We start from the raw sequence: 25,075 nt of genomic DNA on the forward strand, positions 1-25,075 counted from the left end.
CTTCTTCTTTTCGATCCAAAGCTTCTCACCTGGGTTCGTGTCAATAAGAAATAGGAGGGGGTGTCATGAACAGTGTGGAATTGGGAGAGGGATGAAGTTATGTTGATTTTTCTTGACATTTATTACCGGAAAGAATTGGCGTCAAAAAAAAAGCAATTGGGAAATCCTTGGGTTAAATCAAGTGAGTGTTTTTAGATATGTAAAGTATTTATACGGGATTCAATACTGGAATGGAGACTCATCAAATGCATTGAAATATGATTAAAACAAGTTTGACAGAGGAGATGAAATAATATAGGAAGCTCATACAATTATTTTTATTCAGAACAAATATTATATTACAATATCATTTCCATTATTTCAGCTCAGTATATCGTCTCCATGACAGATTACAGGAAATAATACATCTGCAAAAAAATGTATTTGTAGTAACATAAGGTAATATTTTGTTAGTGAAGCTCATGTACTATTGAATATTGAATAATAATCCACGAACACAACCTTGTCGGGATTTACTTGAAAGGTCATAGAAATACCTGATCTGACCTAGAGATGGCGGTATTTGCTATATTGGAAAGTACACAATCTATACAGCATCTTCAAGTTTGAAGACACCACGTTGCTTAGTGTTTGTTTGGCAGCCATCAATAGTGGACGTTTTCAGTGAATTTGTGAACATAGAAAAAATTGGTCAATGTTATGTTGTTTGAAAGGCATTAGCTCAATCAATATGAAAGCTGTACTAGATTATACTCTGGGTGAGACTGCTTCTTCGTTATTAATACGACCTGCGAAGATCAGCATTACAGTGGTCGACCAAATGAGGTGACGACTTCATAAATGGTAACAAAAATCCACAAAGTGGTACTAGATGGAAAAAAAAACAATCAACTGCCGCATTTGACTAAAAAGAAAAATTTTGTTTCATCACAACAATGAACCAGCTCACACATCCGTCATTCCAATGGGCAAAATTAATGAATGAAAGTTTAAATTCTTATTTTATGTAGCCTATTTGCCAAATTTGCCAAACCTCTTCTGTAAATCAGAAATATGCATCAACAAAGATTTAGTGTACCTTTGGAAGTCCGGTATACAATAAATTAACCAAGCCAAAGCTCATGCTAGTGTTTATCACATGTTTATAAACTAGTTAATCTGTGGACTGGATATATGTACTTTTCACTATCTACCTGATCCCTTTTGTCCTGAGCCCATGATTTTATCCTTGATTGAGTTATAAAATACGTATCGAGAATTGGTTTTCAATTTCGAATAGATCCAGGTGAAGTACTCAAGAATTGATTCCGTTACATGAAAACTCAATTCTATCCATCATATTTTAGAGGTGATATCACCTAAGAGGAGTAGACTGAAGATATTCGTGGATGGAATGAAAAATATAAGGTGCAACAACAATTGGTTTCAAAACAAACGCGAGGAAAATGAAGAGGTTTTGAAGAAAGCTGTTGCAAGAATTCTAAATTCTACGTTAAGAGCAGGTCAAATGGAAAAGAGCACAGTATTAGGAATGCCTTCATGAACATTTCATATTTTGATGCCGTTTGTACTGGTTTTTAGAAAAATGGACATTTTGTTTTTATAACTTTTAAAATTACCCCTAATTTGCTTTTGAAAACATATACTTACCGATGAATCTACGTTAGCATGATAACACTTGTGCATCTTCCAATAAAACTCTTTATCATCAGTTTCTCCTGAAAATAATTCAAATACAAGCTATTTAAATGAAAAAAATTTCAAATAAATCACCATGATGAAACAAATCTAATACTCAATAAATTATTTTGCGATAGAATGTAATATGAATATGGAAACGTTCTTCTAATTCAATTTCTACTGTTTTCATCAAAAATTTTATTCGAATTTATACCTTTAATATCCTCATCGATACCTTCTTCAAACTCATACTACTAATATACGAGGTCTGGCTATTAAATAACAAGATTGGTTACGAAAAAGGTGATGGAAGTCTTCTTTGGTGAGTGCCTTTAGGAGCTCTGCCGTTTTGTGCTTTACCGATCCCATCGACTCAAATTGGATCTTTGTCTAGCCTTTCAAGGAAATTTGATCACATCCGTTGATGCAAGAGATTTTGATCAGATTTTTTGGCACCAAATTCGCACAGACTTTTATCATGTGTAATTCCTCGCATAAAATATTTCTAACAGTTTCTTTTACAGCCTCGGTAATCATCAGTATACTCAGTCGACGATCTGCACGCACAATTTGGTCCTGTTTCCGGAGTTTAAACAGTCACAGGGTGACCTGAGCGCTGGTTATCTTCAGCACTCTCGCGGTCCTCACTAAAGCACTAACACCACTCAAAAACACGCGCAGGGGCTAGAGTATTGTCCCCATAGACCTCTTGCAACAGTTAATAGCACTCAGTTGGAGTTATTTTCCAATTTAACGAGAAATTATTCGTCACACATGGTTTTCGGCATATTTCAAATCGCTTTTGCACAAATACTATAATAGTGACAGAAACGTGTTTTGGGACGTGCATAGACAAGATATCTAGACACCCAACGCACTACTAGTTTTTTACCCTACCCGTCTAGTGCGCCCTCTAGGCGTGCAGTTATTTAATAACCAGACCTCGTATTCTTCGTGAAGATAATCTTGTGCCATATTATTATACGAATGTAAAGAAAGAAAGACTAGAATGAACCAGAAGAGGAGAATTCAATTGTTAGACCTACTTCTTCAGCAGAAGTTTCTACGGAAATCATGACAAACATAAATTCTAAGAAAACCTTTGGATTTAACCTAAGTCATAGAGGAATCCAGGAGCAACTTCAACGCAATGCATTTGTGATTGGGATACGTACCCAAATTATAAAAAGTATTGTGAAATTCAAACTGCATCCGGTTCATTTTACACTTTTGAATTTCTGCTTTTACCAAAAAAAAAGGATCTTACCTTCTTTTATAATGAAGGGAACACATGTCTAATTTTTATTGGAAGTCAATTAACAATTTCATATTACAAAATTTTTGCAATCGACGGAAGGCTCCTTTAGGCCGGCAAAATCCCGCTTTTAAAAATCTCTGGAGAAATTAATCTCCACGCTAGCATGGTCGCTGACCAAAAGAATAAGGTACCATCTCTCCAATTTTCAAATTGTCAGTCGGAAATATCACGACTTCCGCAAATATAAAATTGGAGCTAAATTTAAAAATTTATAACCAAATCCATAATGAAAAATTCCACTTCAGTTGACAGTTAAAAGGAAAATATGATTGAAGTTAACAGTAGACTTCTTGAGCAAAATCGCGTCACACGTCATTAAGGCAATCTAGCCAGTTCAGTTTCAAAAACACCAGCTAACAAAACACTCATCAAAACAACCTTTCAACGGACTGAACAACCAAAAATCAAAATCCGCAAAATTTACAGAAATACTGCACGAATAACTCAATTTGTGAACAGTTAACTAGATGTTGCTCGAACCTTCCAAGGGGAAGCAACTTTGCTCTTACAAGCAACATAATTCTGCAACCAGTTATACCACGTCTGGCAAATTTCGAATAATGCTTGCGTCCTCTAGACCAAGACTTAACGCGAAGATAATATGACAAAATATTTTATAAAGAAAATTATTTACAAAAACGAGTTGGTAAGTTTATATCGTATAATGTTTATACAACAAAAGTAACGCAAGCTATGAGCAGTGAAAACGTTACAGTATCAGAGGTTATAATGATATCTAAGTCAGGTTAACCTCCCCAAGACGTTACATCCTGTCTTTACTACTTGTTATTCCGAAATTGTAAGAAAAATTGCTCCTTAAACTCTAAAACAAAGTGTGCTTTACTGCTTTCCTAGATATTGCCACAGGCATTCAATAAAGTTTGGCATAAGAACCCAAATTACAAGTTAAGTAAGTTACACCACGTCAATATTCGGCACTACAGACAAATATTTTAGAGTCAATCATGAATACTATAAAATTACAACATTTTTGCCGTTGTAAAAGATCACAAAGAAGCTAATATTAAATTACGAACATACGTAGATCGGATTAACATCTGGACTAAAATATCCTAGTAAAAATAAACAATGCCCAAATTGTTTTGAAATGAACCACGCTATATACTTTGTCCAGGTTGCGAAGAATTTGGTGAGAAAAAAAAGGTGTACTGTCTTCCAGGAAACAACTCTACATTTCCCACATACAAAAAACTGCTTCTCTACAAACATATATTGAAACCAATCTCAACAAATACAGCTTTGGGATGTACCAATGAAATAACATTCCAAAATAGTGTATTAAGAATCATCGTTGATGCATTTTGGTACTGCTTATTATACTGATTATTAGCTAGTTTGGGAGGAAATCCCCTGAAGACAATTTTGAGGATAATTTAGACTTTACTTAGTGACATATTTCTTTACCTGAATTATCTGCAGTACATTTTTTGATAGCTTCTATAATAGGTTCCGACCCCTTGGGCAATAGATATTTGAGCTTACGTTCATCGATGCTTCTATCCGGACTAATCTTCAAATAAAATAATAAAATTATCAAAAAAACGCAATTTACGTGGATAGAACATTAGCCTTAACATACTTACCAGATAGTTGTGATGTGTCCAAACGCAATCGGTATATCTCTGAAAAAATTTAAAGTACACATTAAATAACTAGAAAAACGAGAGGAATTTTTAATGTTTCAGCAACGTGTGAGTGCTGGAAATACTATTTCTTCTCAATTGTGATCTGAAAATATATTTCGAGTGAAATTCGTCGAAATTTGTTTATGGGAGAGTTTGCTAAAGGGGAATTTAGCGCGTTCACTAAAATTTAGAGTCCAAACAGATCACAGGAAATCCACCTAACTCTAATCTAGAATAATTTGGTTCTTCATTAATTTTGAAGGTAAGCTCTCGTGCAACTGTTAGGCTTTTTGTTCTTTCCTTTACATATATTTCTAATAAGCGTTTTATATATAGTTCAAACTAGGCAAAGAAATTCAATTTACCTTAATGGAGTCATCTTCTGGGAAATTCCCTTCACGAGATTGCTTAATAAGATCTTCTGTCGTACCAGTATACATCTTACATCTTTGTGTCCAATCTTTATATATCGAAACCAAAGTAGGACTGAATTGCTTGAATAAATATTAAGAATCAATATCAATAAAATTGATAGACAGAATATGGTCTAGACTTACATCCTCTTGAACAGCGCTAAATGCCGATGGTATTATGCAAACAACGACTAAAAGTAGAACCATATTCCTCATTTTTCCGGTAACTACAACAACGAATCATTTTTTAATTTATTAATGTAGATAAAAAACAAATTAAAATGAGAAAATCAACTTTGAGATGAATGAAACGAAAAAAATACCTACCTAGGTACTTTAATTCAAAATGTTTTGAATTTGATTCTTACTGGAAGCAGTCGCTTATATATTGCTCACTTACTATCAATTTTCATTTTTTTTTTAGAAAAGTAATGGTAGAATTATGTCAAACTAGTCATTATTATTGATATTATTGTCTAATATCAATTAAAAATAATAAACAGAAACGAAATATATCCAAATTATCTTGACAAATCTGAATTGGAATCCCAATTAGTTTTTATGCTCCAAAAGAAGGCATTTGACAACATACCAACTAATAAAAAGTTAGCTAGTTCGTTATAACATTTTCTTCTTTTTGAAACCTATATCTTGAATAAAATTGAGTTACTGCTTCAATAAAATTGTAGAGAAGCCCATAGTCTAGTCAACGATTGGAAAAACGTGAAGAATAGGAATAAAACTCCTAAAAATATAAGGAACGAAATATTGAGAAATAAGATGTTCTGGTTTTTTGCTTATAACATCAAAACTATTAATATTTAACTTATAATACGCACAGATTTTTTAAGAGAACTAAATTTTTCATTAAGAAGTCCCAGCTTTCGAAACTGAGAATTATATATAATTTTAATTCAACGTTGAAAATAGGACTTCGCTTTTCAGTTGTAGTACAAATACAGCATACTTTTATAATATCAAATAATTGTTTGAATGTTTTAATAAATTACAGTATATTCAAAACACTACCAAGAATTAGGTCTCATAGAAAAACATGTTTATCCTCAATATATACGAGAATATATTGGAAAATTCTTAAGCTACTATAGAACCAAACAAAATTTCAATGTCAAAATATTTTATTACTCAACATATTCTTCTTTTATTTGGATACATTTATTACAGAGAACCTGCAAAGAAAATTTAAGACCTTTTAAACTTTTGTTTTAGTTGAGGAAAGAGATGATAGTTGGACTGAGCCAAATCTGGCGAATAAGGGGGATGTTCTAGTAATTCAAACCCCTGAATCACGAATTTTTTCATGGAAACATGGGATTTGTGTGCAGGGGCGTTGTCCTGCAAAAACAAAACACCTTTGGATAGCTTTCCGCGTCTTTTCTTTCTAATTTTTTCCCGTAGAGTGGTCAGTTATGTCGAATAATAATTTCCAGTTCTACCTTTATTCCAAAAATCAATCATGATTACTCCATGGCAATCCCAAAAAACTGAAGCAAGAACTTTTCCAGCTGATTTTTGGACACGAAATTTCTGGGATCTTGGAGAACCAGAGAGTCGCTAATCCATCGATTGTTGCTTTGTTTCTAGAACGTTGAAATGTACTCAAGTCTCATCCATAGTAACAATTCGGTTTAAGAAGCCTACATCGTTTTCAAATCGAGCACAGATCGAGCGCGTTGATTCTACTCTTTCACGCTTTTGGTCAACATTCAAACATTTCGGTATCCATTTGGCAGCAATTTTTCTCATGTCCAAATTGACGTGAACTATATGATGAACGCGTTCGTATGAATAATTCAGTGCTTCAGATATCCGTTTCAGCCCAATTCGACGGTCTGATAAAATTATGTCATGAACTGCATCGATATTTTCGGGGACTGACACAGAAACTGGCCTTCCCGATCGGTCATCATTTTCAATGGAAAATTTACCTCTTTTCAAGCCATATGAAGGACATTGATCACCAATAGTATTAACTATATCTTCATAAACCTGCTTACCTCTGAATCCTTTTAAATACAGGTACTTCATGATGGCTCGATACTCCAATTTTTCGATTTTCACAATTTCGGTGGTCATCTTTTTTCTTTTGATATATTGCGTAGCTCTGGTTTACTTTTTTGACGTCAAACTTTACACTGACACTTCTAATAAGTTATTGTTCATTGCTATGGTAACGCAATATTTTGTTTATGCATGGAACTGGTCTAGGCTAACTAGATATCAATACATCCTCGTATAGGAGATTAATGGAACGCAACAAGATAGACGTCATTCAATAAATCGAATCTAATCTAATCAAATTCCTCAAATGGCAATTGGCAGGATATTTGGCCGGAAGGATTGATAAAAGATAGACCACAAAACTTACAACGTGGTACATCAAAAGACCCAAGGAAAGACCTAAGATAAAACAAGGAAAGAAGCTAGCAAGAACAATTTGAGCCCGACTAAAATACAATAGAAATCAATGAACTCAAATGAAGGACCAAAATATAAACTGCATATGATATGATGAAATAGTATAGGAGTACCATAAATTGTGAGCTTTTTGAATGTTATTTCAGTGCTCCACTGTATACATTGAATGCAAAAACACGTCATAGTATCCAGTACAAGGACTTTTAACTTCACTCAGTTACGTATTTTCCAGTTAATTATGAGAAAATAGTTGTTTTCTATACATTTATCTACCAATATTGTCCTCATGTTCCAAACAGCAACATTCTTAAGAAAATTAGAATCTCCAACGAATTTTGAACAGTATCAACGAAAGCAGTAATGCTATTAACTGAGTTGATACTCATTCACTCATTGGCAAGGAAAAATAAGTTTGATCCACGATGAAGATAATATAGGCACAGCAGAGGAAGAGCAAGATATTTGTGGAAAGCAATCAAAGACGACGAGACAACCATGGCAGACAAAGGTAGCTGGACAAAAAGATCAATTAATTATATAGGAGGAGCACCAGCTTCTATTTACTGTCCTATGATGGAAGAAACTACTTTTTTTGTATGTTAAAAATGGCAGGAAGAATGTAAAGTAATCATAAACAAATCAGAAACTTATCATCACCTGGAAATATTCATAGAATTTGAAAAACCAAGAAAATCTTATCTAACATGATGAAAGAAACATCTGGTAGTTAGACTAAGATAAGTAAGATGTAAGATGGAGTAATACATTCTGATGGCTCCTTTTTATTGTCTGCTGAGAAGTAAATACAATATCACATAACTTTATAATTCAAACAGGATATTTCCACTTCACAAGAAAATTTATAAAATATACTTTCTCAACTTAATTATCAACGGTGTCTATTAATTAAATTGTTCGTAATTATCTTGGACTGTTCTTTGGAGTACAAAAATGCAATACACCAACTTCAAAAACTTTGCACTCTAAATCAATAATTTGCTTAATATTTCAAGAATAATTCATCCCTTGTGAAAATTAAGATGTGAAGAGGTTTGTTTGTGAAATGATTTTATTAATACAAACAAATATCTTTTTCTCGATTCCTTTCTACAAATTTGGGAATAAAAAATAGAATAGAGCGAATGAAGGACTAATTTGTAGCATAACTGAGGAATTTTTGAAATAGAAACTTCATATGTGTATATTTTTTAATTGTGTTTATGCCAAAAATTTATGTTTTTTGATATCTTCTAAGTAAAACAACGTTTATAAAATGTTTTTTACTAATTTTTTCAACGATAATTTGGGTACAATTATGAACTGAATTTGGTAATAAAGGGAATTATACCAGCTTTCAAATTATAGAAGCCTTGTAGGAAAATCTGCGAAGATTACTGAAGCTAGTTCATGGAACTTTGAGCTTTGTATCAATAATTTGCCCAAAATTCTGATCTGTTCAATTTCTTTCATCTATACAACTATCAGATCCTGAATTTAGGTGCTTATCTATCCAAAAAGAAAAAACTGTGTTTAGAGGAAATAATAATCCGGAAAAAATGATAAACAACATATTCAAGAAAAGGATGAACAGATTCTATAATCGATTAAGGAACAAAACAGAAACTAAACATCAAAATATAAAAGATTCTATATTAGTATAAGTCAAAAAGGACATAATACATTATCCAAATATTCCACTAAACGAAAATCTAAAACACCCAAAAACAGAAAAAAATAATATAATATATAAAGTACCCTGTAATGAGATTTGCACTGTCTACATAGGGCAGACATCTCAGTATTTAGAAAATAGACTAAGGGGGCATCAATACTATAAAATATAAAACTATATTAATGGACCATGAAATCTCAAAAAAACAAATCAATTATGAAGATTGAAAAATTCTTTAAACGGAATCTATTTTTATTTTGATATTCATAATGTAGGTATTCTATTGATTGATATTAATTGTCATTGTCAAATAATATTTTTATACAGATTGAAAATAGTCGAAACAAACTTTAACCTGTCTTCAAACAAATTTAAATCAAAAGAGAACTAAAATCAAGGCGAAATGATCTTTTTATAAAGAGCAAATCTCATTCATTTTTTTCTAAATTATTTTGAGTATCTTCTGATAATTTTTCACATATATTAATTGTGTGGTATAATAATTTTAAAAATTTTTTAATTATTTCCCTACTTAATTCTTTGTTATAATGAGCTTCATAATCTTTGAAATAGATTAATTGCGAAAACTCCTATTTTACTAATTAAAAGTTTGATCTATTTCATATCAAATAGAATGAAGTATCGTAGATAACAAAAAAGTGTATATAAACTTACAACATCTACTTTACATTCATAATCAAACAAGTGTTTGAATAAGGGGTAAGTTGATTTATTCTCAATAGTTTTTATGTATTGACCAAGCTTTAAGGATGAGGATTATCGTTCCATACGTTGTATGGAAGAAAATGAGATATCAAACGTTTGAACCGAATAATTAAGTCTTAAAAAATATAGAAAAAAAAATGTATAATTATTTTGAGCTAGAGTGCTAAAATTTTGAAAAAATCTAGAATTTTTTGTACAAGCAAAAAGTGGGTGTTGTCAAATAATTAATTTATTCAAAATACATTTCAAACTTAGCAGTAAAGTTTATTACTAGCAGATGAAAAATGGAAATGAATTTTTTTTTATAAGTAATAAATATAGTCCAGCTTTTCCTAACCTGTATTCAAAGATAGGATTTTCTTTGGTATAAGAATTTTCTAGTTTAGTGTTAACGGTTGCATTTGATTATTTCTCTCTCACTCTCTTTTTAGATTATTTGTTTACATCTAAAAATAATCAGTGAGCACTGTAAGTCATATCAGAATCATACCTATGAAATCTGGTTTCTTTTCCATTAAGCCAACAAGCTTTGACATCAATGGTATTTTTTTGGTTAAAAGTCAATACACGATTTTTGTTATTATCAAAAAAACTATTCACATTTGTGAACTGTTATTTGAAAAATGGTACCTATCTCAAATAATAAATAATTTTCTTAGTGCATCTTAATCCGATTATTATGTATATCTTTCTATTGAAGGACTATTGAAATTTGGAAGCTGTTATTTGTGAGATTGAAACCTGAGAAAAATTACAACCAAAAACGAATTTGTCCCAACTTTCAATAGAACTTAATAATCAGATTGAGGCGATGGACTCCTCGTTATTTAAATCTTTCTATCGGTCGACATAGTGTAGACAGAGCTCAACATTTATGATAGGAGATTGTAAAATTCATTTCTCAATAATTTGTCTATCATAATATCCTTTGTAGTCTCCCAATAGCTTTGTTCCCAGGTCTCATTCCAAAAAGTCATCTGTGCCTGAATTGATTCGGAATCAGACCTGCGAACAAAGCTACTATCTCAATTATGCTAACCAAAAGAAGTATGCCAAAAATAGTTATAAATTATATAAATAAAATATATAAAAAGTTATATAAATATAGTTACATTCTGATCCAATTAGTTGGATTTATATTTGTATATCGATGGAACTATTTTGATTTTGTTAACGTATATATTTTAGATATTCTGCAGAAACCAAAAATGAAGTTGTTAGCAGTGGTACTTGTAAGCTGTTTCATCATTTACGTGGAATGTGTTATACCAAAAGAAGTAAGCTGTACTTTAATATCCAAATCAAAGATTCCAATGCATCGTAAAAGCACTATGAAATCTCCTTAGATTGCTAGATTACAGAGAATGTCTGATCACTGACTTAAGGACAATTTTACAGCCTACGGTAAAATTGGAGTTTAAACTAAAGTTTAAACTATGGATAAGACTCTAGTTTAAATCAAAAATAGAGAAGATTACAGCTCACAGTTAAACAGATTTCTTTGTCAATTATCACTAGCGCAGAAATATTTAGGATATTTGTTTCAAAGTTGAATTATTTGAGATGAGATAAAGCAAAAATGAACAAAGAATTTATTTACCTGACAATATAGTAGTACTTTTGAACAATTACAAAGAAATCTTCCCTATAGAAGTACAGCAAATTCAAAAAATAAGTGGAACGATTCAAAGTTTTGCTATAGGACGCATAACTTTTTGTTTTCTCGTCACGTCGTCAATATTGATAATTTCTTCATCATCATCGTCGAGTTTATGAAATATAAATCTCAAATCATTTTACCAAAAACCTTTATAAAATTGTGAAAATATGAAAAAGTTGTGTTCAGATTCTCCGTTTCATGTTAAACTGAAGTTTAAACTAGCTCCAAACAGACGATAATGTTTAAACCGTAATTTGTCGTTATAATACGTAAAAAAGTCGATATCTGTAGCGTTTGAGGTTAAAACTTTACTTAAAATTGTTCCTTAGTCTGTTAATATGTTCTGCTTAGGTCTTGGGCATTGTAATATCTTTAACAATTGAGAAAAAAGGATTTTCTTGACGGGTTCTCAAAATTCATAATTTAAAATTAATGTGAAGTTCAAAGTTATTCTTATATTCACATGACTTATTTTAGTTATTGAGTGATACGATAAAAAGAAAGGAGGCCGAATGGCATGATAAATGTAAGCGGTATACAGGGGTGGCTGAAAATGTAATCGACGATATGAAAGATGGAAACTTTCCTAATGACGAATCGGCCAAGGTAAATATTTTAGAATCTACTTTAACTTGCAATCCGAAAATTTGAATATTTGATCTTTTGGGTCAATAAGAAATTCCATTCAATAGATTTTTGATTATTTAAAGTATTATGTTGATAATGGTAAAATAAAAGCTTAATTTTAGACAAGTTAGTAAAAGCAATTATATGGTTCAGTTATAGAGAAGTTGGGTTATTTTAAAATCCATTTGATATGATTAGAAGTATCACTATATTCATAATATCTATTATGATGGTTTTCTGGATTCTGGATGAATTATGAAACAATCAATAGCAAGAAAGATATTTTCCTCAATTAACCTTCTTTCAATATCAATATTTTGTTTCAATTACCAAATTATCTTTTCTGCTTTATGTACTTGAATGAGTTACATACATTTCCTATTTCTTTTTCAGAGATACATTTCTTGCATTTGGACACTAAACGGACCGGTGAGTTTTTATACAGATTCATATTATAAATCTTTTTAATCCATATTTCATAGAAAATATCTCCAAAGCTCAAATCTAATTCAGGTCTATATACAGCAGATTTTTATCGATAATTGAACTAATGCATCCTCTCCAATTCTCCCTTTACAGTTTTCCAGCCATCAGTCTAAAACACCACTAAACTATTTCGTCGGAAATCCATTAATAGCAACTTTACTTTCGAGGAGGATATATGTTAGAGTTTCAAGTCAATAAACTATAGAGCTAAGAATTTTTTTTTTGTGCTTATCACCCAATTAAGACGTTGGAGGCCTTATTATTTAGATCTATCTATCGAAGTTTGAAATTTGACTTGTTAATATAACATTATAGTCTATTATATGTGGTTACCAGATTTCTGAAAATTCACTTGGCTACCAGTATTATAAGAATAATTGTAGCGAAAGAATGGTCAGATTAACCATCATGACACTGTTTGAACAAGAGACAGATACAGTTTGTGATTTGTTGAAGGCTTCTTGTCTTATTTGATTTGGTTATCATTGAAACTGGAATCTATACAATAATTAGTTAAGATGGTAGAGTAAAAAATTTTCGTATATTTTAGTTCGATAGAGACTATAGAATGGATTCACTCAAGATGCTGGATTTTTTACACGACAATCATTTGGAAGATGGAACTGAATATGTTAGATGTAATCAGGAAGCTATAAATTCAGGTAAATTTTAAAATTTTTCTAATTTTATACTTCTACTTATACCGCCCTGAACAATAATAGATTGTCATCTTCGATGTTTTCAGGTGCTAAAAGCTTCGAGCTATTCTGGAACATGCAACAATGCATTCAAAAGAGTGTGGACTCGTCGGTAAGTTTCCATAAGTCATCATCTTCGTGCCAATTACATTGTAATTATTATTATTGTGAAATACCTTGATTGTGCAAGTTAGGCAGTTTTTATCTATGAATATGAACATGTAAGAAGTTGAAGTCAAAGTTAAGTTAAAATCCTTAGTAGTGAATCTGATATAGAGCTCGCACGCAAAATATGAAGATCAATTTCATTCTCCACTTCTCGCAAGGATGAACGGACAGTGTGGTCCTTCCAGGTAGAATTCGTCGTAAAATCTGGAAGATTATTCTCAATCTCTGTTCCCAGGAGTATTCTTGATTTCTTTCCACTTCCCCTCACTAAAGTTCTGATTGCGAATAAATGTTTAAAAACAACAAGTATCCACTAAGCGGTCTATTTCGCGATCCTATTGACTACGCCAATTACGTTTTTGGTTTTTAAAAGTTTATTTTCTAAAACACAAAAATATTAAAGTTAAAAATTAAAAAATACGAGCTCAACTTTTATTTTACTTTGGCTTCATCTTCTTACATATTCATATTTAAACACTGCTCAACTTGCACAATCACAGTTTTTCACAATAACAATGCTTCTAAATAAATACAGTTGCGTTCTAAATAGACATTCCCAAGTAAGTACAATGTAATTTGCCTAAGAAATCAATTCATAATCAATTCGCTCCAAGTCCTCGAAGGACCGAAGACATTTATATCAAGTGTCTTATGAGAACTTACCTTGGTATAGTTCTTTTTCATTTTATTTTATTTCTAATTCAGACAATATATAAAAAATTCAGTCAATCTGGGCATCAACTCAATTTTGCAGCTAAACTCAATCGATTTACGTGGATATTATCTTTCTAATGGTGTTTTCACATCCTCAAGTAATAATGAAAGTCGGTTTCCAGAATAGCCTTCAGTACATCTCTTTGTCATCAAACTCATATCATTTTAGCAGCGTTTTAAATCTGGTAAAGATACAGAAGTTGTAAGGAACTACGTTGGAACTGTACAAAGACTAGCCAAACTGTACTAATTGGTATACAAATATTACTACGTCATAAATGCCCTTGCGGATTGTTCTAATGAAGCAGTCTAATTCGTTATTATTTTCTTCTGAATGCACCATGTAATTTACTCAATACTTCAACATTGTACTTTGTGATATTTCTCACAACAACTGAACAATAATTGTTGATTGATAATAATCTCTTTCTTCTTTCCATTATTCTCTAAAGGATGAAGTGAGATAATTTATATTTGATTCAGCAGTTGTTGTATATCCTTTGCAATCTTTTCGGCATGATTCAGTCTCATATTTATTAAGGCTACCACCAAAGAGTTTGTAACCATTTAATGGTGACGCTTTTCACCACTATAGTATTATTTACAAAAACTTTGTCTGGTGTTGGCTTCGATGAACAAATTATAGGTTTCAAGAACTTGAGACAAAATTTACTATTCGAAAATTCAATATATATTTCTTTGGAAACTGTAACGTAGTCTCTGCCAGCTATAATATGGGCGTTTTCTTATTGGGAACGTGGCAACGAAACACCAAAGTAGACTTGTACTACTTGTAGTAACTTAAATATGTTTTCCTAGCTTCCGAATACTTATATATTCATCGTCTGGGAAATAATCAACTGAGATTTGTGGCGGCTCTAAGTTTTATAAATTTTAAACTCATAGGATTCAAAATTTAATATTCAAAGTGACGTTGAATATTTCAATTAATCAATATTTCTATCAAGGTCACTTTGAATATTGAACTTTGAATCGTTGAATTTAACATTTTTACTAGAATTCATATTTAAAGCCGCCACAAATCTCAATTAATTATTTCCCAGACGATGGATATGAAGGTATTTGAAATCTCAGAAAATATATTTAAGTTAGTCTACTTTGGTGTTTCATTGCCACGTTCCCAATAAGAAAACGCTCATTTCTCTGAAAACTGTATATAAAATGTTTATATCATCTGCTCACCAATATTTTTTATACATTTTTTCTCTTTTACAGAAATATTTACTCTTCTAAGATGCAAGTTCTGAGTATAATTCATATGAAATAAACGAAATAAATTGAATATGCAGTACATTGTTTCTCATTTCTAACCTTCAGCATCCCTTCTACATAGAAAAATTTGATTAGGTAGCAGTTTTAAGTATTAAATCAAATTTCGGTTGGCGTGACAAAAATTTGAACACTTTTCACACGTCAAAGTTAAGCAGTAGATCTTGAAACTTTTATAAATGAAAATTCTTACCTTGAAATTCTCTATAATGGAGACAAAATCGGAAAAGTTCGAGTAATAATAATAATAAACATGATAACCTGCTGAATTATAATGAAATATCTTGCCTCACAAGCATCCCAATTATTGCCCAATAGTCCTACTGACTAGCAAAACCTTAATCAACGACACAAATATAAAATACAGAAATACATAGTCTGATACTAAACACGTAAACATTCGTCTTCCTGAACCTTCCATATTCATTTGGAGTGATGAAATAGTGGTTAAGAACTGATTAAATACTGGACAAGAACTATACTAACTATGATCAAGGAATAATCTTTATCTACACCCAACCACGCGCATCATACGAATAACCATATTTCGATCGCAATTAATTAACATAAAGACTCTATACTATATACCAATAACGCCAAAACTTGTGCCAAACAATAGCCAAATCGTCAAACAATATGCTGAACATAATATTTATATAGATAAAAATCATCCAAACTTTCTCGAAATCTATTAAATAAATCCTAGGTCATTCAAATGTTTCTTTATAATTGATTCTAAGATATGAATGCAACACTTAAATTAATATTTTTCCGTCTCTGTAAGCAATGTCATCGCTGAGCAATGCTCTCACAAACGCAAACATTTCATAACTCTGCACTGCATCGCTTGAGAATACAATAGGATGACCCACGTCTTCCATGAGTCATTTTCAGGGAAGATTCAGTCTTTTTCCAACACCTTCAGCTTAACATTTCAATGATAATTCTTATCCTAGCTTTCCATTTAGCTCCTTATGTATGTCCATGCCATTTTTCTTTTGATATTTTTTTACTTCTTTCCCCCTACAGCACTTTATTTCTTGTTCTTCTGTATAAATCATTTTTTTCTCTTTCATAATATGTAATACATCTATTCGACTCTATTGTCTATAAGTCATGGTTGGCCTTGTTATTTTTTATTTATGTTTCCATTTTTACTTTTATTTCTTTGCTTTCCAATATTTTTCTATTTGCACAAAGTGCTAAGTATCTCATTTGTGTTCTATCCCCTCGTTCAACCTTGGGACATGCCTCAGGACGTTGCATCGAAAAAGTTTAGAGAACCTTCATTTCAGAATACCTCAAAAAATCATTGTCTTATCAAAAAAAAACTGTTGATTTAGAAACTGCTCAACATTTTACAAAAAAAAGGTCCTTACAACAATTTCACCAAATTGCACCGTATTCGTGAAAATAATTGTTGAAAGTAAGCGTTTTCGCGATCTGCATGACGCGCGGCAAGCTGCATTTTTTCAACCAGCGCGGGGAATAAAAATCTATAACTTCCGATAGAAATGACCGATTTTGACGAATCTTACGTCATTTTGAAGATAAATATTCCAGCTTTTTATTGACATATTATTATCTCTCATAAGCTAAGTGAGCAGCAGCAAAATTGCAGCTTAAGCTCTTATTACACTACTATTTCTAATTTCTCGTGAAATAATGCACGAGATCACTGAAATCTTGTTTCTATCTTTGTAGCGAGTAAATTAATAGTTGAGGAGTACTTAATTGTAAAATTCTATAGCATTTTGTCGGTACCAGTAATGCTAGTTTCAAATACGATTATTTCCAAAAGTTCGCTTTTTTGGGGTAAAAAATCTTGACTTGAGTTGATAACTTCAAATGTTGATATATCAGGAATAAGCGTACGTATTAACATGGATCAAAGTGGAATCTGAAGGGGAATATCTACTCTTTTTGAGAGGTTTTATAAAAATAGGCTTATCCGCAGAGATTTTAGATAAAACTCAGTCAATCTTGTAGTAGCTGAAAACATAACTCTGTCGACGTTTACTCGCATTGCATCTTATCCGGAGAAAAATAAAATCAGTCCTTGGAGGAATAATGGTAATCAAGAACGAAAAATTTAATACACCAAAAGGAACTATTCAGCAATGTACCTGGGAGGAACGCATTCAAATTCTTATACCTGTACATTGTCGACAGGGGACCTAGTCCGAGCGGTGATAGTCCCAGACTATGAAAACGAAGACGCAGATAATGACGATGATGAGTTCGATAATTGAATAAATAAATTGTTCTAATTATTTCTTGATGGTGATTTCTCGAGAATTCATTTCTTTGTATCCTTCCTCAATATTCATGAAAAAAACACTTATCCTGTCTCTACTTTTGATTTATACAAGTTTATCTGAATTTATTAATGGAAACGATCCACGTAACTGCACTTTCAAAGCTCAATAACGACATTTCTCGAGTTTTCATTCGTATTTATATCTGAAAGCAGTGATTCCACATATTTTTTCACATATCCCCCTAAAAAACGTTTATGAGATAACATCAGTTTTACTTACTATTTTTAACAATTTCGATTATATTCATTAAGCAATAACGATAATCTCAAATTCAATCTCTGGAAAACACTCCCAAGAAAGACATTTTATCGATTTGGGTAGGGAGGATGTGTCACAACAAGGGGTTAACATCGTTGTAAGGAATTTTTTCCTATTTTTCACGTTCGTTTTTATTCATATTTATAGCCCAAAACTGATAAATTACAAGTTTTTTAGAGAAAACCCCCCAAAAAAACGTTAGCACCCCCCTAAGAGGGTGATAAGATTGTTGGTGATGATTCAGCACACTGTGACGACCACAAGGCAGAAAAAGTCGTGTGAGCAATTTTTGAACTTTTGGGAGAAAATTTCTCTATTTTCTGGCCTATAAATGGTATACGGACGGATTAAAAATAGTAGACGGAACATGTATATTTCAAGCAGAACTCTATGCAATTGAGAAATGTGCTCAGATCAATTTAGAGAGGAACGATCACAAATTGGAGATCATCATCTTGTATGATAATCAAGTAGACATTAGAGGTCCAATATCATAAAATCCAAACTCGTTTGGGATAGCCTAAAAAAATTAATCGACCTAGACAAGAAAAATGAAGTTACCCAATGAGTTCCAAGACAACGAACCCTTCTATGGTATCATCTAGAGAATATTGGAGAAAGCACTGGAAAGAAAGGTAGATAGGGGCAAAACCAATTATCGGGACAACCTACAGAGGCTGGGATAGGCAAAGACTTTTCTGGGAAACTATAACCAGAGTAGATGTGCTGAATTAATCAACCTAAGTAAGAACAATTTACGAATACTGGCAGGAGTTCTATCGGGACACTATCGCCTTAACAAACACTTGAAGACGCTACAGATTTTGTTGCTACAAACCTCTATCTACATTCTCTCAAAATGTGAAACACTAAGGAACTCCAGAGCACTACACTTTGGTGCGTTTGAAATAGAAGACGAAGATATGGTAATTAAACCCATCCCACATTCTAGTCTTTTTAAAAAGGGTGGGATTGATGGGACAGCTGTGAACACTGGGTTCTCCAGTATCGCAGCGAAAAAGGAGACCCAATAGATCCCTTGGGTCGAATTATTTTTATTATTTTTAGAAGTTAACTAACAGATTAGAAAATAAAACAAGAGCTTATTCAAATTATTTTTACTTAAAACCATTATAATAGATTAAAACGCCAATTCCATTATTTTATATGAATATAACTTTTTCATGATCCATCAGTAGAAATAATAGAGCTGGAACAAATAAAATTATGTTATAATGATAAAATTATAATTATTCAAGTGAATATACATGTAAATTTTTTAATTGGAAGAATACGACCGCAGATGAAACCTTCAGTTATATAGTGAAGTAAAAATTGAGATCAATATGTCTCATAAATAAAAACGCAGGAAATTGAAAATTTTTCTGATAACATTCCTCATATCTATCACCACAAAAAATCAATATTTATACTTACCGATGGATCGATTTTGTCGTGATAGCATTTGTGCATCTTCCAAATCAATTCCGTCAAATTCGTTTCTCCTACAAATGAGAAAACATTTTTGTAATATCTCCAATTTAAAAACCACCCATCCCACTTGGGTGTTTCATCACAATAATTAAGCAAAAGAAAAAGAATAATACAAAGAGTTGCTTTAGAGCAATTTAGCCAACATAAGGAGAATATATCAATGATATTTGACTATGCATAATTCATAGATTCAACATACATTTGGACACGATAAAATCCATCAAAATCTAACGAAAATGCAATAATCGGCCTACAAGGTTATAGCCTTTATATTTTTATTTCCACCTTATTGTTCAAATCTGGAAGCTAATTCAGACCTAACAGAAATAGTCAAAATAAGAAATATGAAAGAATTGAGAAAATCGTCTCTGAATCTGACGTCTATGTTGAGACAGAATAAGAAATAAAGTAAAATAACCTCGACAGGACTTATTCACTAACGAAATTTGTCAAAAAAAATATTTTTTTATTAAAATATGGAAACTGAAAGAATTTGCATCAGTCTAGGTCTCTGACGATGATCGCTCTTTATTCGAAACGACGGTCAGAGTTAATGTAATGGTAGTTATATCAACAAAATTGTTCAGTACATATATTATTTGCATTTTCACGAATCCCAACATGTTACAGTATGGTTCTTTAATAATTTTATATATTTTGTCCCAAAGATATTGTTTAACCGGAACTAAGGGGTAATTTCCACCCCTAGTACTCAAAACATCCACTCAAAAGCCCTTCTAGAAATTATTATCTTAAAATTGTTTCCGGAATAATTAACAGTTTTTTACTTGTTTTCCAACCTTTTTGACATTTAATTAGGGAGAGTACGTTTTTTGCTATATTTGCATTTTTTTAAGCAAAATTGAAGAATATTTTCTTCTAAATTATGGGATTTCTACGCATGTAAATGAAAATTTATGGATTTGTACCACTTAGAGGTAGTCTCTACTCCCACACGGTCAAATTTCAGGATAAAATATTCGATATTATGTTCTGGGGTGTCAATTACTGAAACTATAATAGAATTTCAGTTCTCTTTTTCGCGATTTCATCTTATAGTATAAACTGCGAAATAAATGCGAAATATTTGATGAATTACCCGCATTCAACAGATCTAAGTTACAATTTCTAATCGCTTCTAGAATAGCTTCCGAACCATCCGGCAAGAAATATCGCAGTTTTCTGGTATCTACAATTTTATCAGGACCAATCTACAAAAAAAAATATTATCATTGAAACAGCAAAGCCCGAGTTTTCAGTTTCTCTCGCATTTTTCTATGCCCATTAATAAGCCAAAAAACTTTACAACGCCAAAGAAATAATTTAAATGAAATTTTTATTTTATGCACTATATAATTTTCATAATTGTTGGATCAGTTACTTACCAAAAAATCGTGATGAGTCCAAAGGCAATCGGTGTATCTCTAAAAAAAACATTTTCAACAAAAATATTATACGAGGTCTGGCTATTAAATTAGGAGACTGCGCGCATAGAGGGCGCCCTAGAGGGGTGGGGTGAGAAATGATTAGTGAGTTGGGTATTTAGATATCTTGTCTGTGCACGTCCTAAAACAGGTTTCCGTCACTATTGTAGTATTTGTGCAGTAGCGGTTTAAACGAACATGTTTTTTCACGTGCCGAAAACCATGTGTGACTAAAAATTCTCGTTAAATTGAAAAAAAAAAACTCCGACTGGGTGCTCTAAATTGTTGCAAGAGAAATATAGGGACAATTCTCTATCTTGTACGCGTGTTTTGGAGTGGTGTAAGCTTTTTAGTGAGGGCCGAGAGAGGAAATCAAAATTCGAGACAATGTTGATTGTTTTTTCCGACATTAACGATATCGTGATGACTGAATATGTTCCAGAGGGCTAGAATGTCAATCAGAGTTACCATTTGTCAGTTTTGGCAACACTGCGAGAACGAGTTTGTGAAAAACGACCCGATTTTGCACAAGACAACGCACCTGCCCATAACGCGCTATCTGTGAAACATTATTTGGCCAGTAAGCAAACTCCAGCGCTCGAACACTCGACGTACTCACTAGATTTGGCACCTTGCGGGTTTTTTTGTTTTCGAAGATAGAAACTGCTTTGAAAAGGACCCGATTTGAGTCGATAGAAGCGGTACAGCAAAAAACGGCAGAGGTCCTAATGGCACTCACCAAAGAAGACTTCCAATACTACAACGATTAATGGAAAAAACGTATGGAAAGGTGTATGGCGAGGGGATGGGAGTATATTGAAGGGGAGTATTCGAATGTAGAAGAATTTTTATGAAAAAACCCTTTTTCGTAATCAGTCTCGTTATTTAATAGCCAAACCTCGTATACAAAGAGACACAGAAAATGCAACACCCAATAATCACGAGTTGATTACAATTTTAATTTCTTGGATACACGTCTTAGAGTAGGATTAGTCATCAATTGAAATTTTGGAAAAATCTAATCATAGAAAACAAATAGAAAAATTCATATTGTGTCGGATTTTCAGTATAACTTGATACAGTCTTTAGAGGATGGGGGGAATAGAGTAATGTTTCCATAGAACATGTCCTGGACATGGACGTTTTCTATGGAAACATTACTGAAATATATCGTCGTATAAGTAATTTGCCATATGATGAGTATTAGAAGTTAGCTTCTCCCAGTAATATATTATACTTCGTTTTGCCACAACAAATTCACCATCTGGTTCATACGTTATTTAAAATGTCTAATCAATTTGATTAAACTTTAAAATTTTCTACAAGTAATGGCTGTATTCTATCCTACAATATATTTAGATGCACTTCAGTCTTTCAAATAACTGCCCAAAACCTTCCTTTCCTCAAGAAAAGTACAATTGGAAGTAAAGAAAAGAAGAAAAGGAGATTTAAGGAAAAGAGAAAAATGGTGGGCCAAGCAAATAATAATGCCTATGAAGGAAAAGAAGATGGCAAGGAAATGACAAACATAACAAAGATAATAATCAAGAAGCAACTTCTACAAATATCTCAATAACTTACGAGGATGTATTGATATCTAGTTAACCAGTTCCACGCATAAACAAATTTTTGCGTTAGCACAGCAACGAACAATAAATTATTAGAAGTGTCAGTGTAAAGTTTGACGTCAAAAAAGTAAACCAGGGTTACGAAATAAATTAAAAGAAAATTGTGAAAATCAAAAAACTGAAGTATCGAGCCATCATGAAGTAACTGTATTAAAAAGGGTCCAGAGGTAAGCATATTTACGAAGATGTGCTTAATACCCTTGGTGATCAATGTACTTCGTATGCCACACTAAAAAATTGGACTAAAAGCTTTAAAAGAGGTAAATTTTCCATTGAAGATGATGATCGATCGGGAAAGCCAGTTTCTGTGTCAGTCCCCGAAAATATCGATGCAGTTCATGACATGATTTTATCAGACCGTCAAATTGGGCTGAAACGGATATCTGAAGCACTGAATAGTTCATACGAACGCATTCATCATATAGTTCGCGTCAATTTGATCATGAGAAAAATTCCTGCAAAATGGATCCCCAAAATTTTGAATGTTAACCAAAAGCGTGCACGGGTTGAAGCATCGCGTCGTTCGGTGCTCGATTTGAAAACGATGTAGGCTTCTTAAACCGAATTGTTACTAAGGATGAGACTTGGGTACATTTCTACGATCCATAAACAAAGCAACAATCGATGGAAAGGCGACATTCTGGTTCTCCAACACCTAAGAAGTTTCGTGTCAAAAAATCTGCTGGATCTTTGGGATTGCCATGAAGAAATCATGATTGATTTTTTGGATAAGGATAGAACAATAACTGGATATTACTATTCGACATTACTGACCACTCTACGGGAAAAAAATTGTTGAAAAAAGACGCGGAAAGCTATCCAAATGTGTTTTGTTTCTGCAGGACAACGCCCCTGCACACAAATCTCATGTTGCCATGAAAAAATTCGTTATTTAGGGTTTGAATTACTAGAACACCCCCCTTATTCTTCACCAGATTTGGCTCCATTCGACATCTCTTTCCTCAACTGGAAAAAAGTTTAAAAGCTCAATATATCCTCGTATAGAAACTTTTCTGGTTAGTTCACAACTTTAAATCGATAACCGGAACGATAGATCGTTCAACTGAAAATTATTTTCACCTTAATGGTTTCATCATCTGGGAACATTCCTTCCTGGGTTTGTTTGATCAGTTCTTCGGTGGTACCAGTATACATTCGACATCTTCTTTGCCAATCTTGGTATATGGCAAGCAACGTAGGAGTGAATTCCTTGAAAATATATTGATAAATAAATTGATCAATCTTGGGACAAATATATTGCAAATAAAAATTATTCACTTAAACGTAGAATTAACATTAAGAATTAGTGTGATACAACTTACATGTTCAGCAACATGGCTAAATGTAGATGAAATTAATGATAAAACAAGTAAAAAGATAATCTTCTTCATTATTTTCCAGCTAACTGAAACTAAGATATAATTATCATCGTGAAAATGTTAGATTCTCATTATTATAATGTTCATTCAAATTTTTGAAACTATTTATGTGTCAGAAAATATCAAAGGCATATTTATACGTGATACGAAATTTAAGAACAACATTGAAACGTACCTAGATATATTAATACTCCTTCTAACTTGATTACAACTAAAAGGAATTGCTTATATACCGCATTTTCACTATTATTAATTATTTTTTATGTATAATTGTTGTTTTATGTCAAACCATTTCTCATTTTAGAAAATTATCGTTACTTGGAATCAAAAAACGAATGCTAAATTGACAATGCTTATCAAATACATTATTTATAATTATTTCTAACAATGTATTTTGTAATTTATCATTTTATTTATACAAAAACATTGTTTTTTTTCTTGAAACAATTGTACAATTTATTAAAATGGAACCTCGTGCTGCCATCTTGTATTGCAGAGATCAAACTCAACTCAAATCGCTTGTGTAACAGTTAGCAAACGAAGCTCAAATATAATTACAGGTTTCGTAGTTACAGTATTAACCTCTTAGTGTCCTTGAGATTCGATTATTTCGTTTTTGAAAATGAACTGAACTTCTATTGTGAAATACAAGGTGTCCTACGATAATTTTCCCTGTGTTTTTAGCAATATCTTTCCGATTTGTTTAATTTTCTTGCAAACAAACGCAATTTTCCATTTGCTTTTATCTTATTTTTTGCTAATCTGGTAGACTGGTAGACAAAAACCAGTTTTTTGTAGTAACACATTGTGATAAAATGGATCTATACAAATAAGAAAATATGAAAAAAATAATTGTAACACATGAGGTTTTTATGTTAAATTTATAGAACCATATTCATTGGTAAAATATTTAATATTTATTGAAAAAATAATTTCACGTCACATGTCTCACATCTATTAAAAACAAAACTAAAAAAAAATTACAAAAATATCAATTAGCTCTAAATTTTCCTTTTCCCCTTCGTCAATGATAC

The 25,075-nt window shown here is 32.1% G+C and overlaps 3 protein-coding genes across 4 annotated transcripts; 1 reads left to right on the forward strand and 2 right to left on the reverse strand.

The window, feature by feature from the left end:
• Window positions 1-302: 302 nt before the first annotated feature.
• LOC130442882 (uncharacterized) lies at window positions 303-5,410 on the reverse strand. The gene is made up of 7 exons (XM_056777269.1): window positions 5,385-5,410; window positions 5,202-5,284; window positions 5,010-5,138; window positions 4,603-4,641; window positions 4,424-4,529; window positions 1,651-1,718; window positions 303-407 (listed from the first exon to the last, which is right to left on the reverse strand). The coding sequence occupies exons 2-7, from the start codon at window positions 5,271-5,273 to the stop codon at window positions 390-392; spliced, it is 432 nt and encodes a 143-aa protein (XP_056633247.1). The 5' UTR covers window positions 5,274-5,284; window positions 5,385-5,410; the 3' UTR covers window positions 303-389.
• A 4,451-nt stretch (window positions 5,411-9,861) lies between these two features.
• LOC130442905 (uncharacterized) lies at window positions 9,862-15,559 on the forward strand. The gene is made up of 7 exons (XM_056777309.1): window positions 9,862-9,888; window positions 11,083-11,171; window positions 12,032-12,160; window positions 12,575-12,610; window positions 13,218-13,329; window positions 13,413-13,477; window positions 15,484-15,559. The coding sequence occupies exons 2-7, from the start codon at window positions 11,103-11,105 to the stop codon at window positions 15,499-15,501; spliced, it is 429 nt and encodes a 142-aa protein (XP_056633287.1). The 5' UTR covers window positions 9,862-9,888; window positions 11,083-11,102; the 3' UTR covers window positions 15,502-15,559.
• A 3,606-nt stretch (window positions 15,560-19,165) lies between these two features.
• Window positions 19,166-24,238, reverse strand: LOC130442828 (uncharacterized). 2 transcript variants are annotated; one of them, XM_056777188.1, is made up of 7 exons: window positions 24,217-24,238; window positions 23,985-24,067; window positions 23,743-23,871; window positions 20,996-21,034; window positions 20,710-20,821; window positions 19,554-19,621; window positions 19,166-19,326 (listed from the first exon to the last, which is right to left on the reverse strand). In XM_056777188.1, exons 2-7 carry the CDS (start codon window positions 24,051-24,053, stop codon window positions 19,309-19,311), a joined length of 435 nt encoding a protein of 144 aa, XP_056633166.1. In that variant the 5' UTR covers window positions 24,054-24,067; window positions 24,217-24,238; the 3' UTR covers window positions 19,166-19,308. The 2 variants fall into 2 exon arrangements, with proteins under 2 accessions (XP_056633166.1, XP_056633165.1); XM_056777187.1 differs by having other exon boundaries at window positions 19,168-19,326; window positions 23,985-24,073.
• Between the last annotated feature and the right edge of the window lie 837 nt (window positions 24,239-25,075).

Source organism: Diorhabda sublineata, chromosome 4, assembly GCF_026230105.1.
Source record: "Diorhabda sublineata isolate icDioSubl1.1 chromosome 4, icDioSubl1.1, whole genome shotgun sequence".
NCBI lineage: Eukaryota > Metazoa > Arthropoda > Insecta > Coleoptera > Chrysomelidae > Diorhabda > Diorhabda sublineata.

Excerpts from the sequence above, each read along its gene's own strand:
- LOC130442882 (XM_056777269.1), bottom strand. The coding sequence starts at position 5,273 with ATGAGGAATATGGTTCTACTTTTAGTCGTTGTTTGCATAATACCATCG. Across the intron at positions 5,139-5,201 it reads TTAGCGCTGTTCAAGAGGAT|CAATTCAGTCCTACTTTGGT; the intron begins GTAAGTCTAGAC and ends TATTTATTCAAG. Across the intron at positions 4,642-5,009 it reads CAGAAGATGACTCCATTAAG|AGATATACCGATTGCGTTTG; the intron begins GTAAATTGAATT and ends AAATTTTTTCAG.
- LOC130442905 (XM_056777309.1), top strand. The coding sequence starts at position 11,103 with ATGAAGTTGTTAGCAGTGGTACTTGTAAGCTGTTTCATCATTTACGTG. Across the intron at positions 12,161-12,574 it reads CTAATGACGAATCGGCCAAG|AGATACATTTCTTGCATTTG; the intron begins GTAAATATTTTA and ends TTTCTTTTTCAG. Across the intron at positions 12,611-13,217 it reads TTTGGACACTAAACGGACCG|TTCGATAGAGACTATAGAAT; the intron begins GTGAGTTTTTAT and ends CGTATATTTTAG.
- LOC130442828 (XM_056777188.1), bottom strand. The coding sequence starts at position 24,053 with ATGAAGAAGATTATCTTTTTACTTGTTTTATCATTAATTTCATCTACA. Across the intron at positions 23,872-23,984 it reads TTAGCCATGTTGCTGAACAT|GAATTCACTCCTACGTTGCT; the intron begins GTAAGTTGTATC and ends TATATTTTCAAG. Across the intron at positions 19,622-20,709 it reads CTTAGATCTGTTGAATGCGG|GAGAAACGAATTTGACGGAA; the intron begins GTAATTCATCAA and ends TCTCATTTGTAG.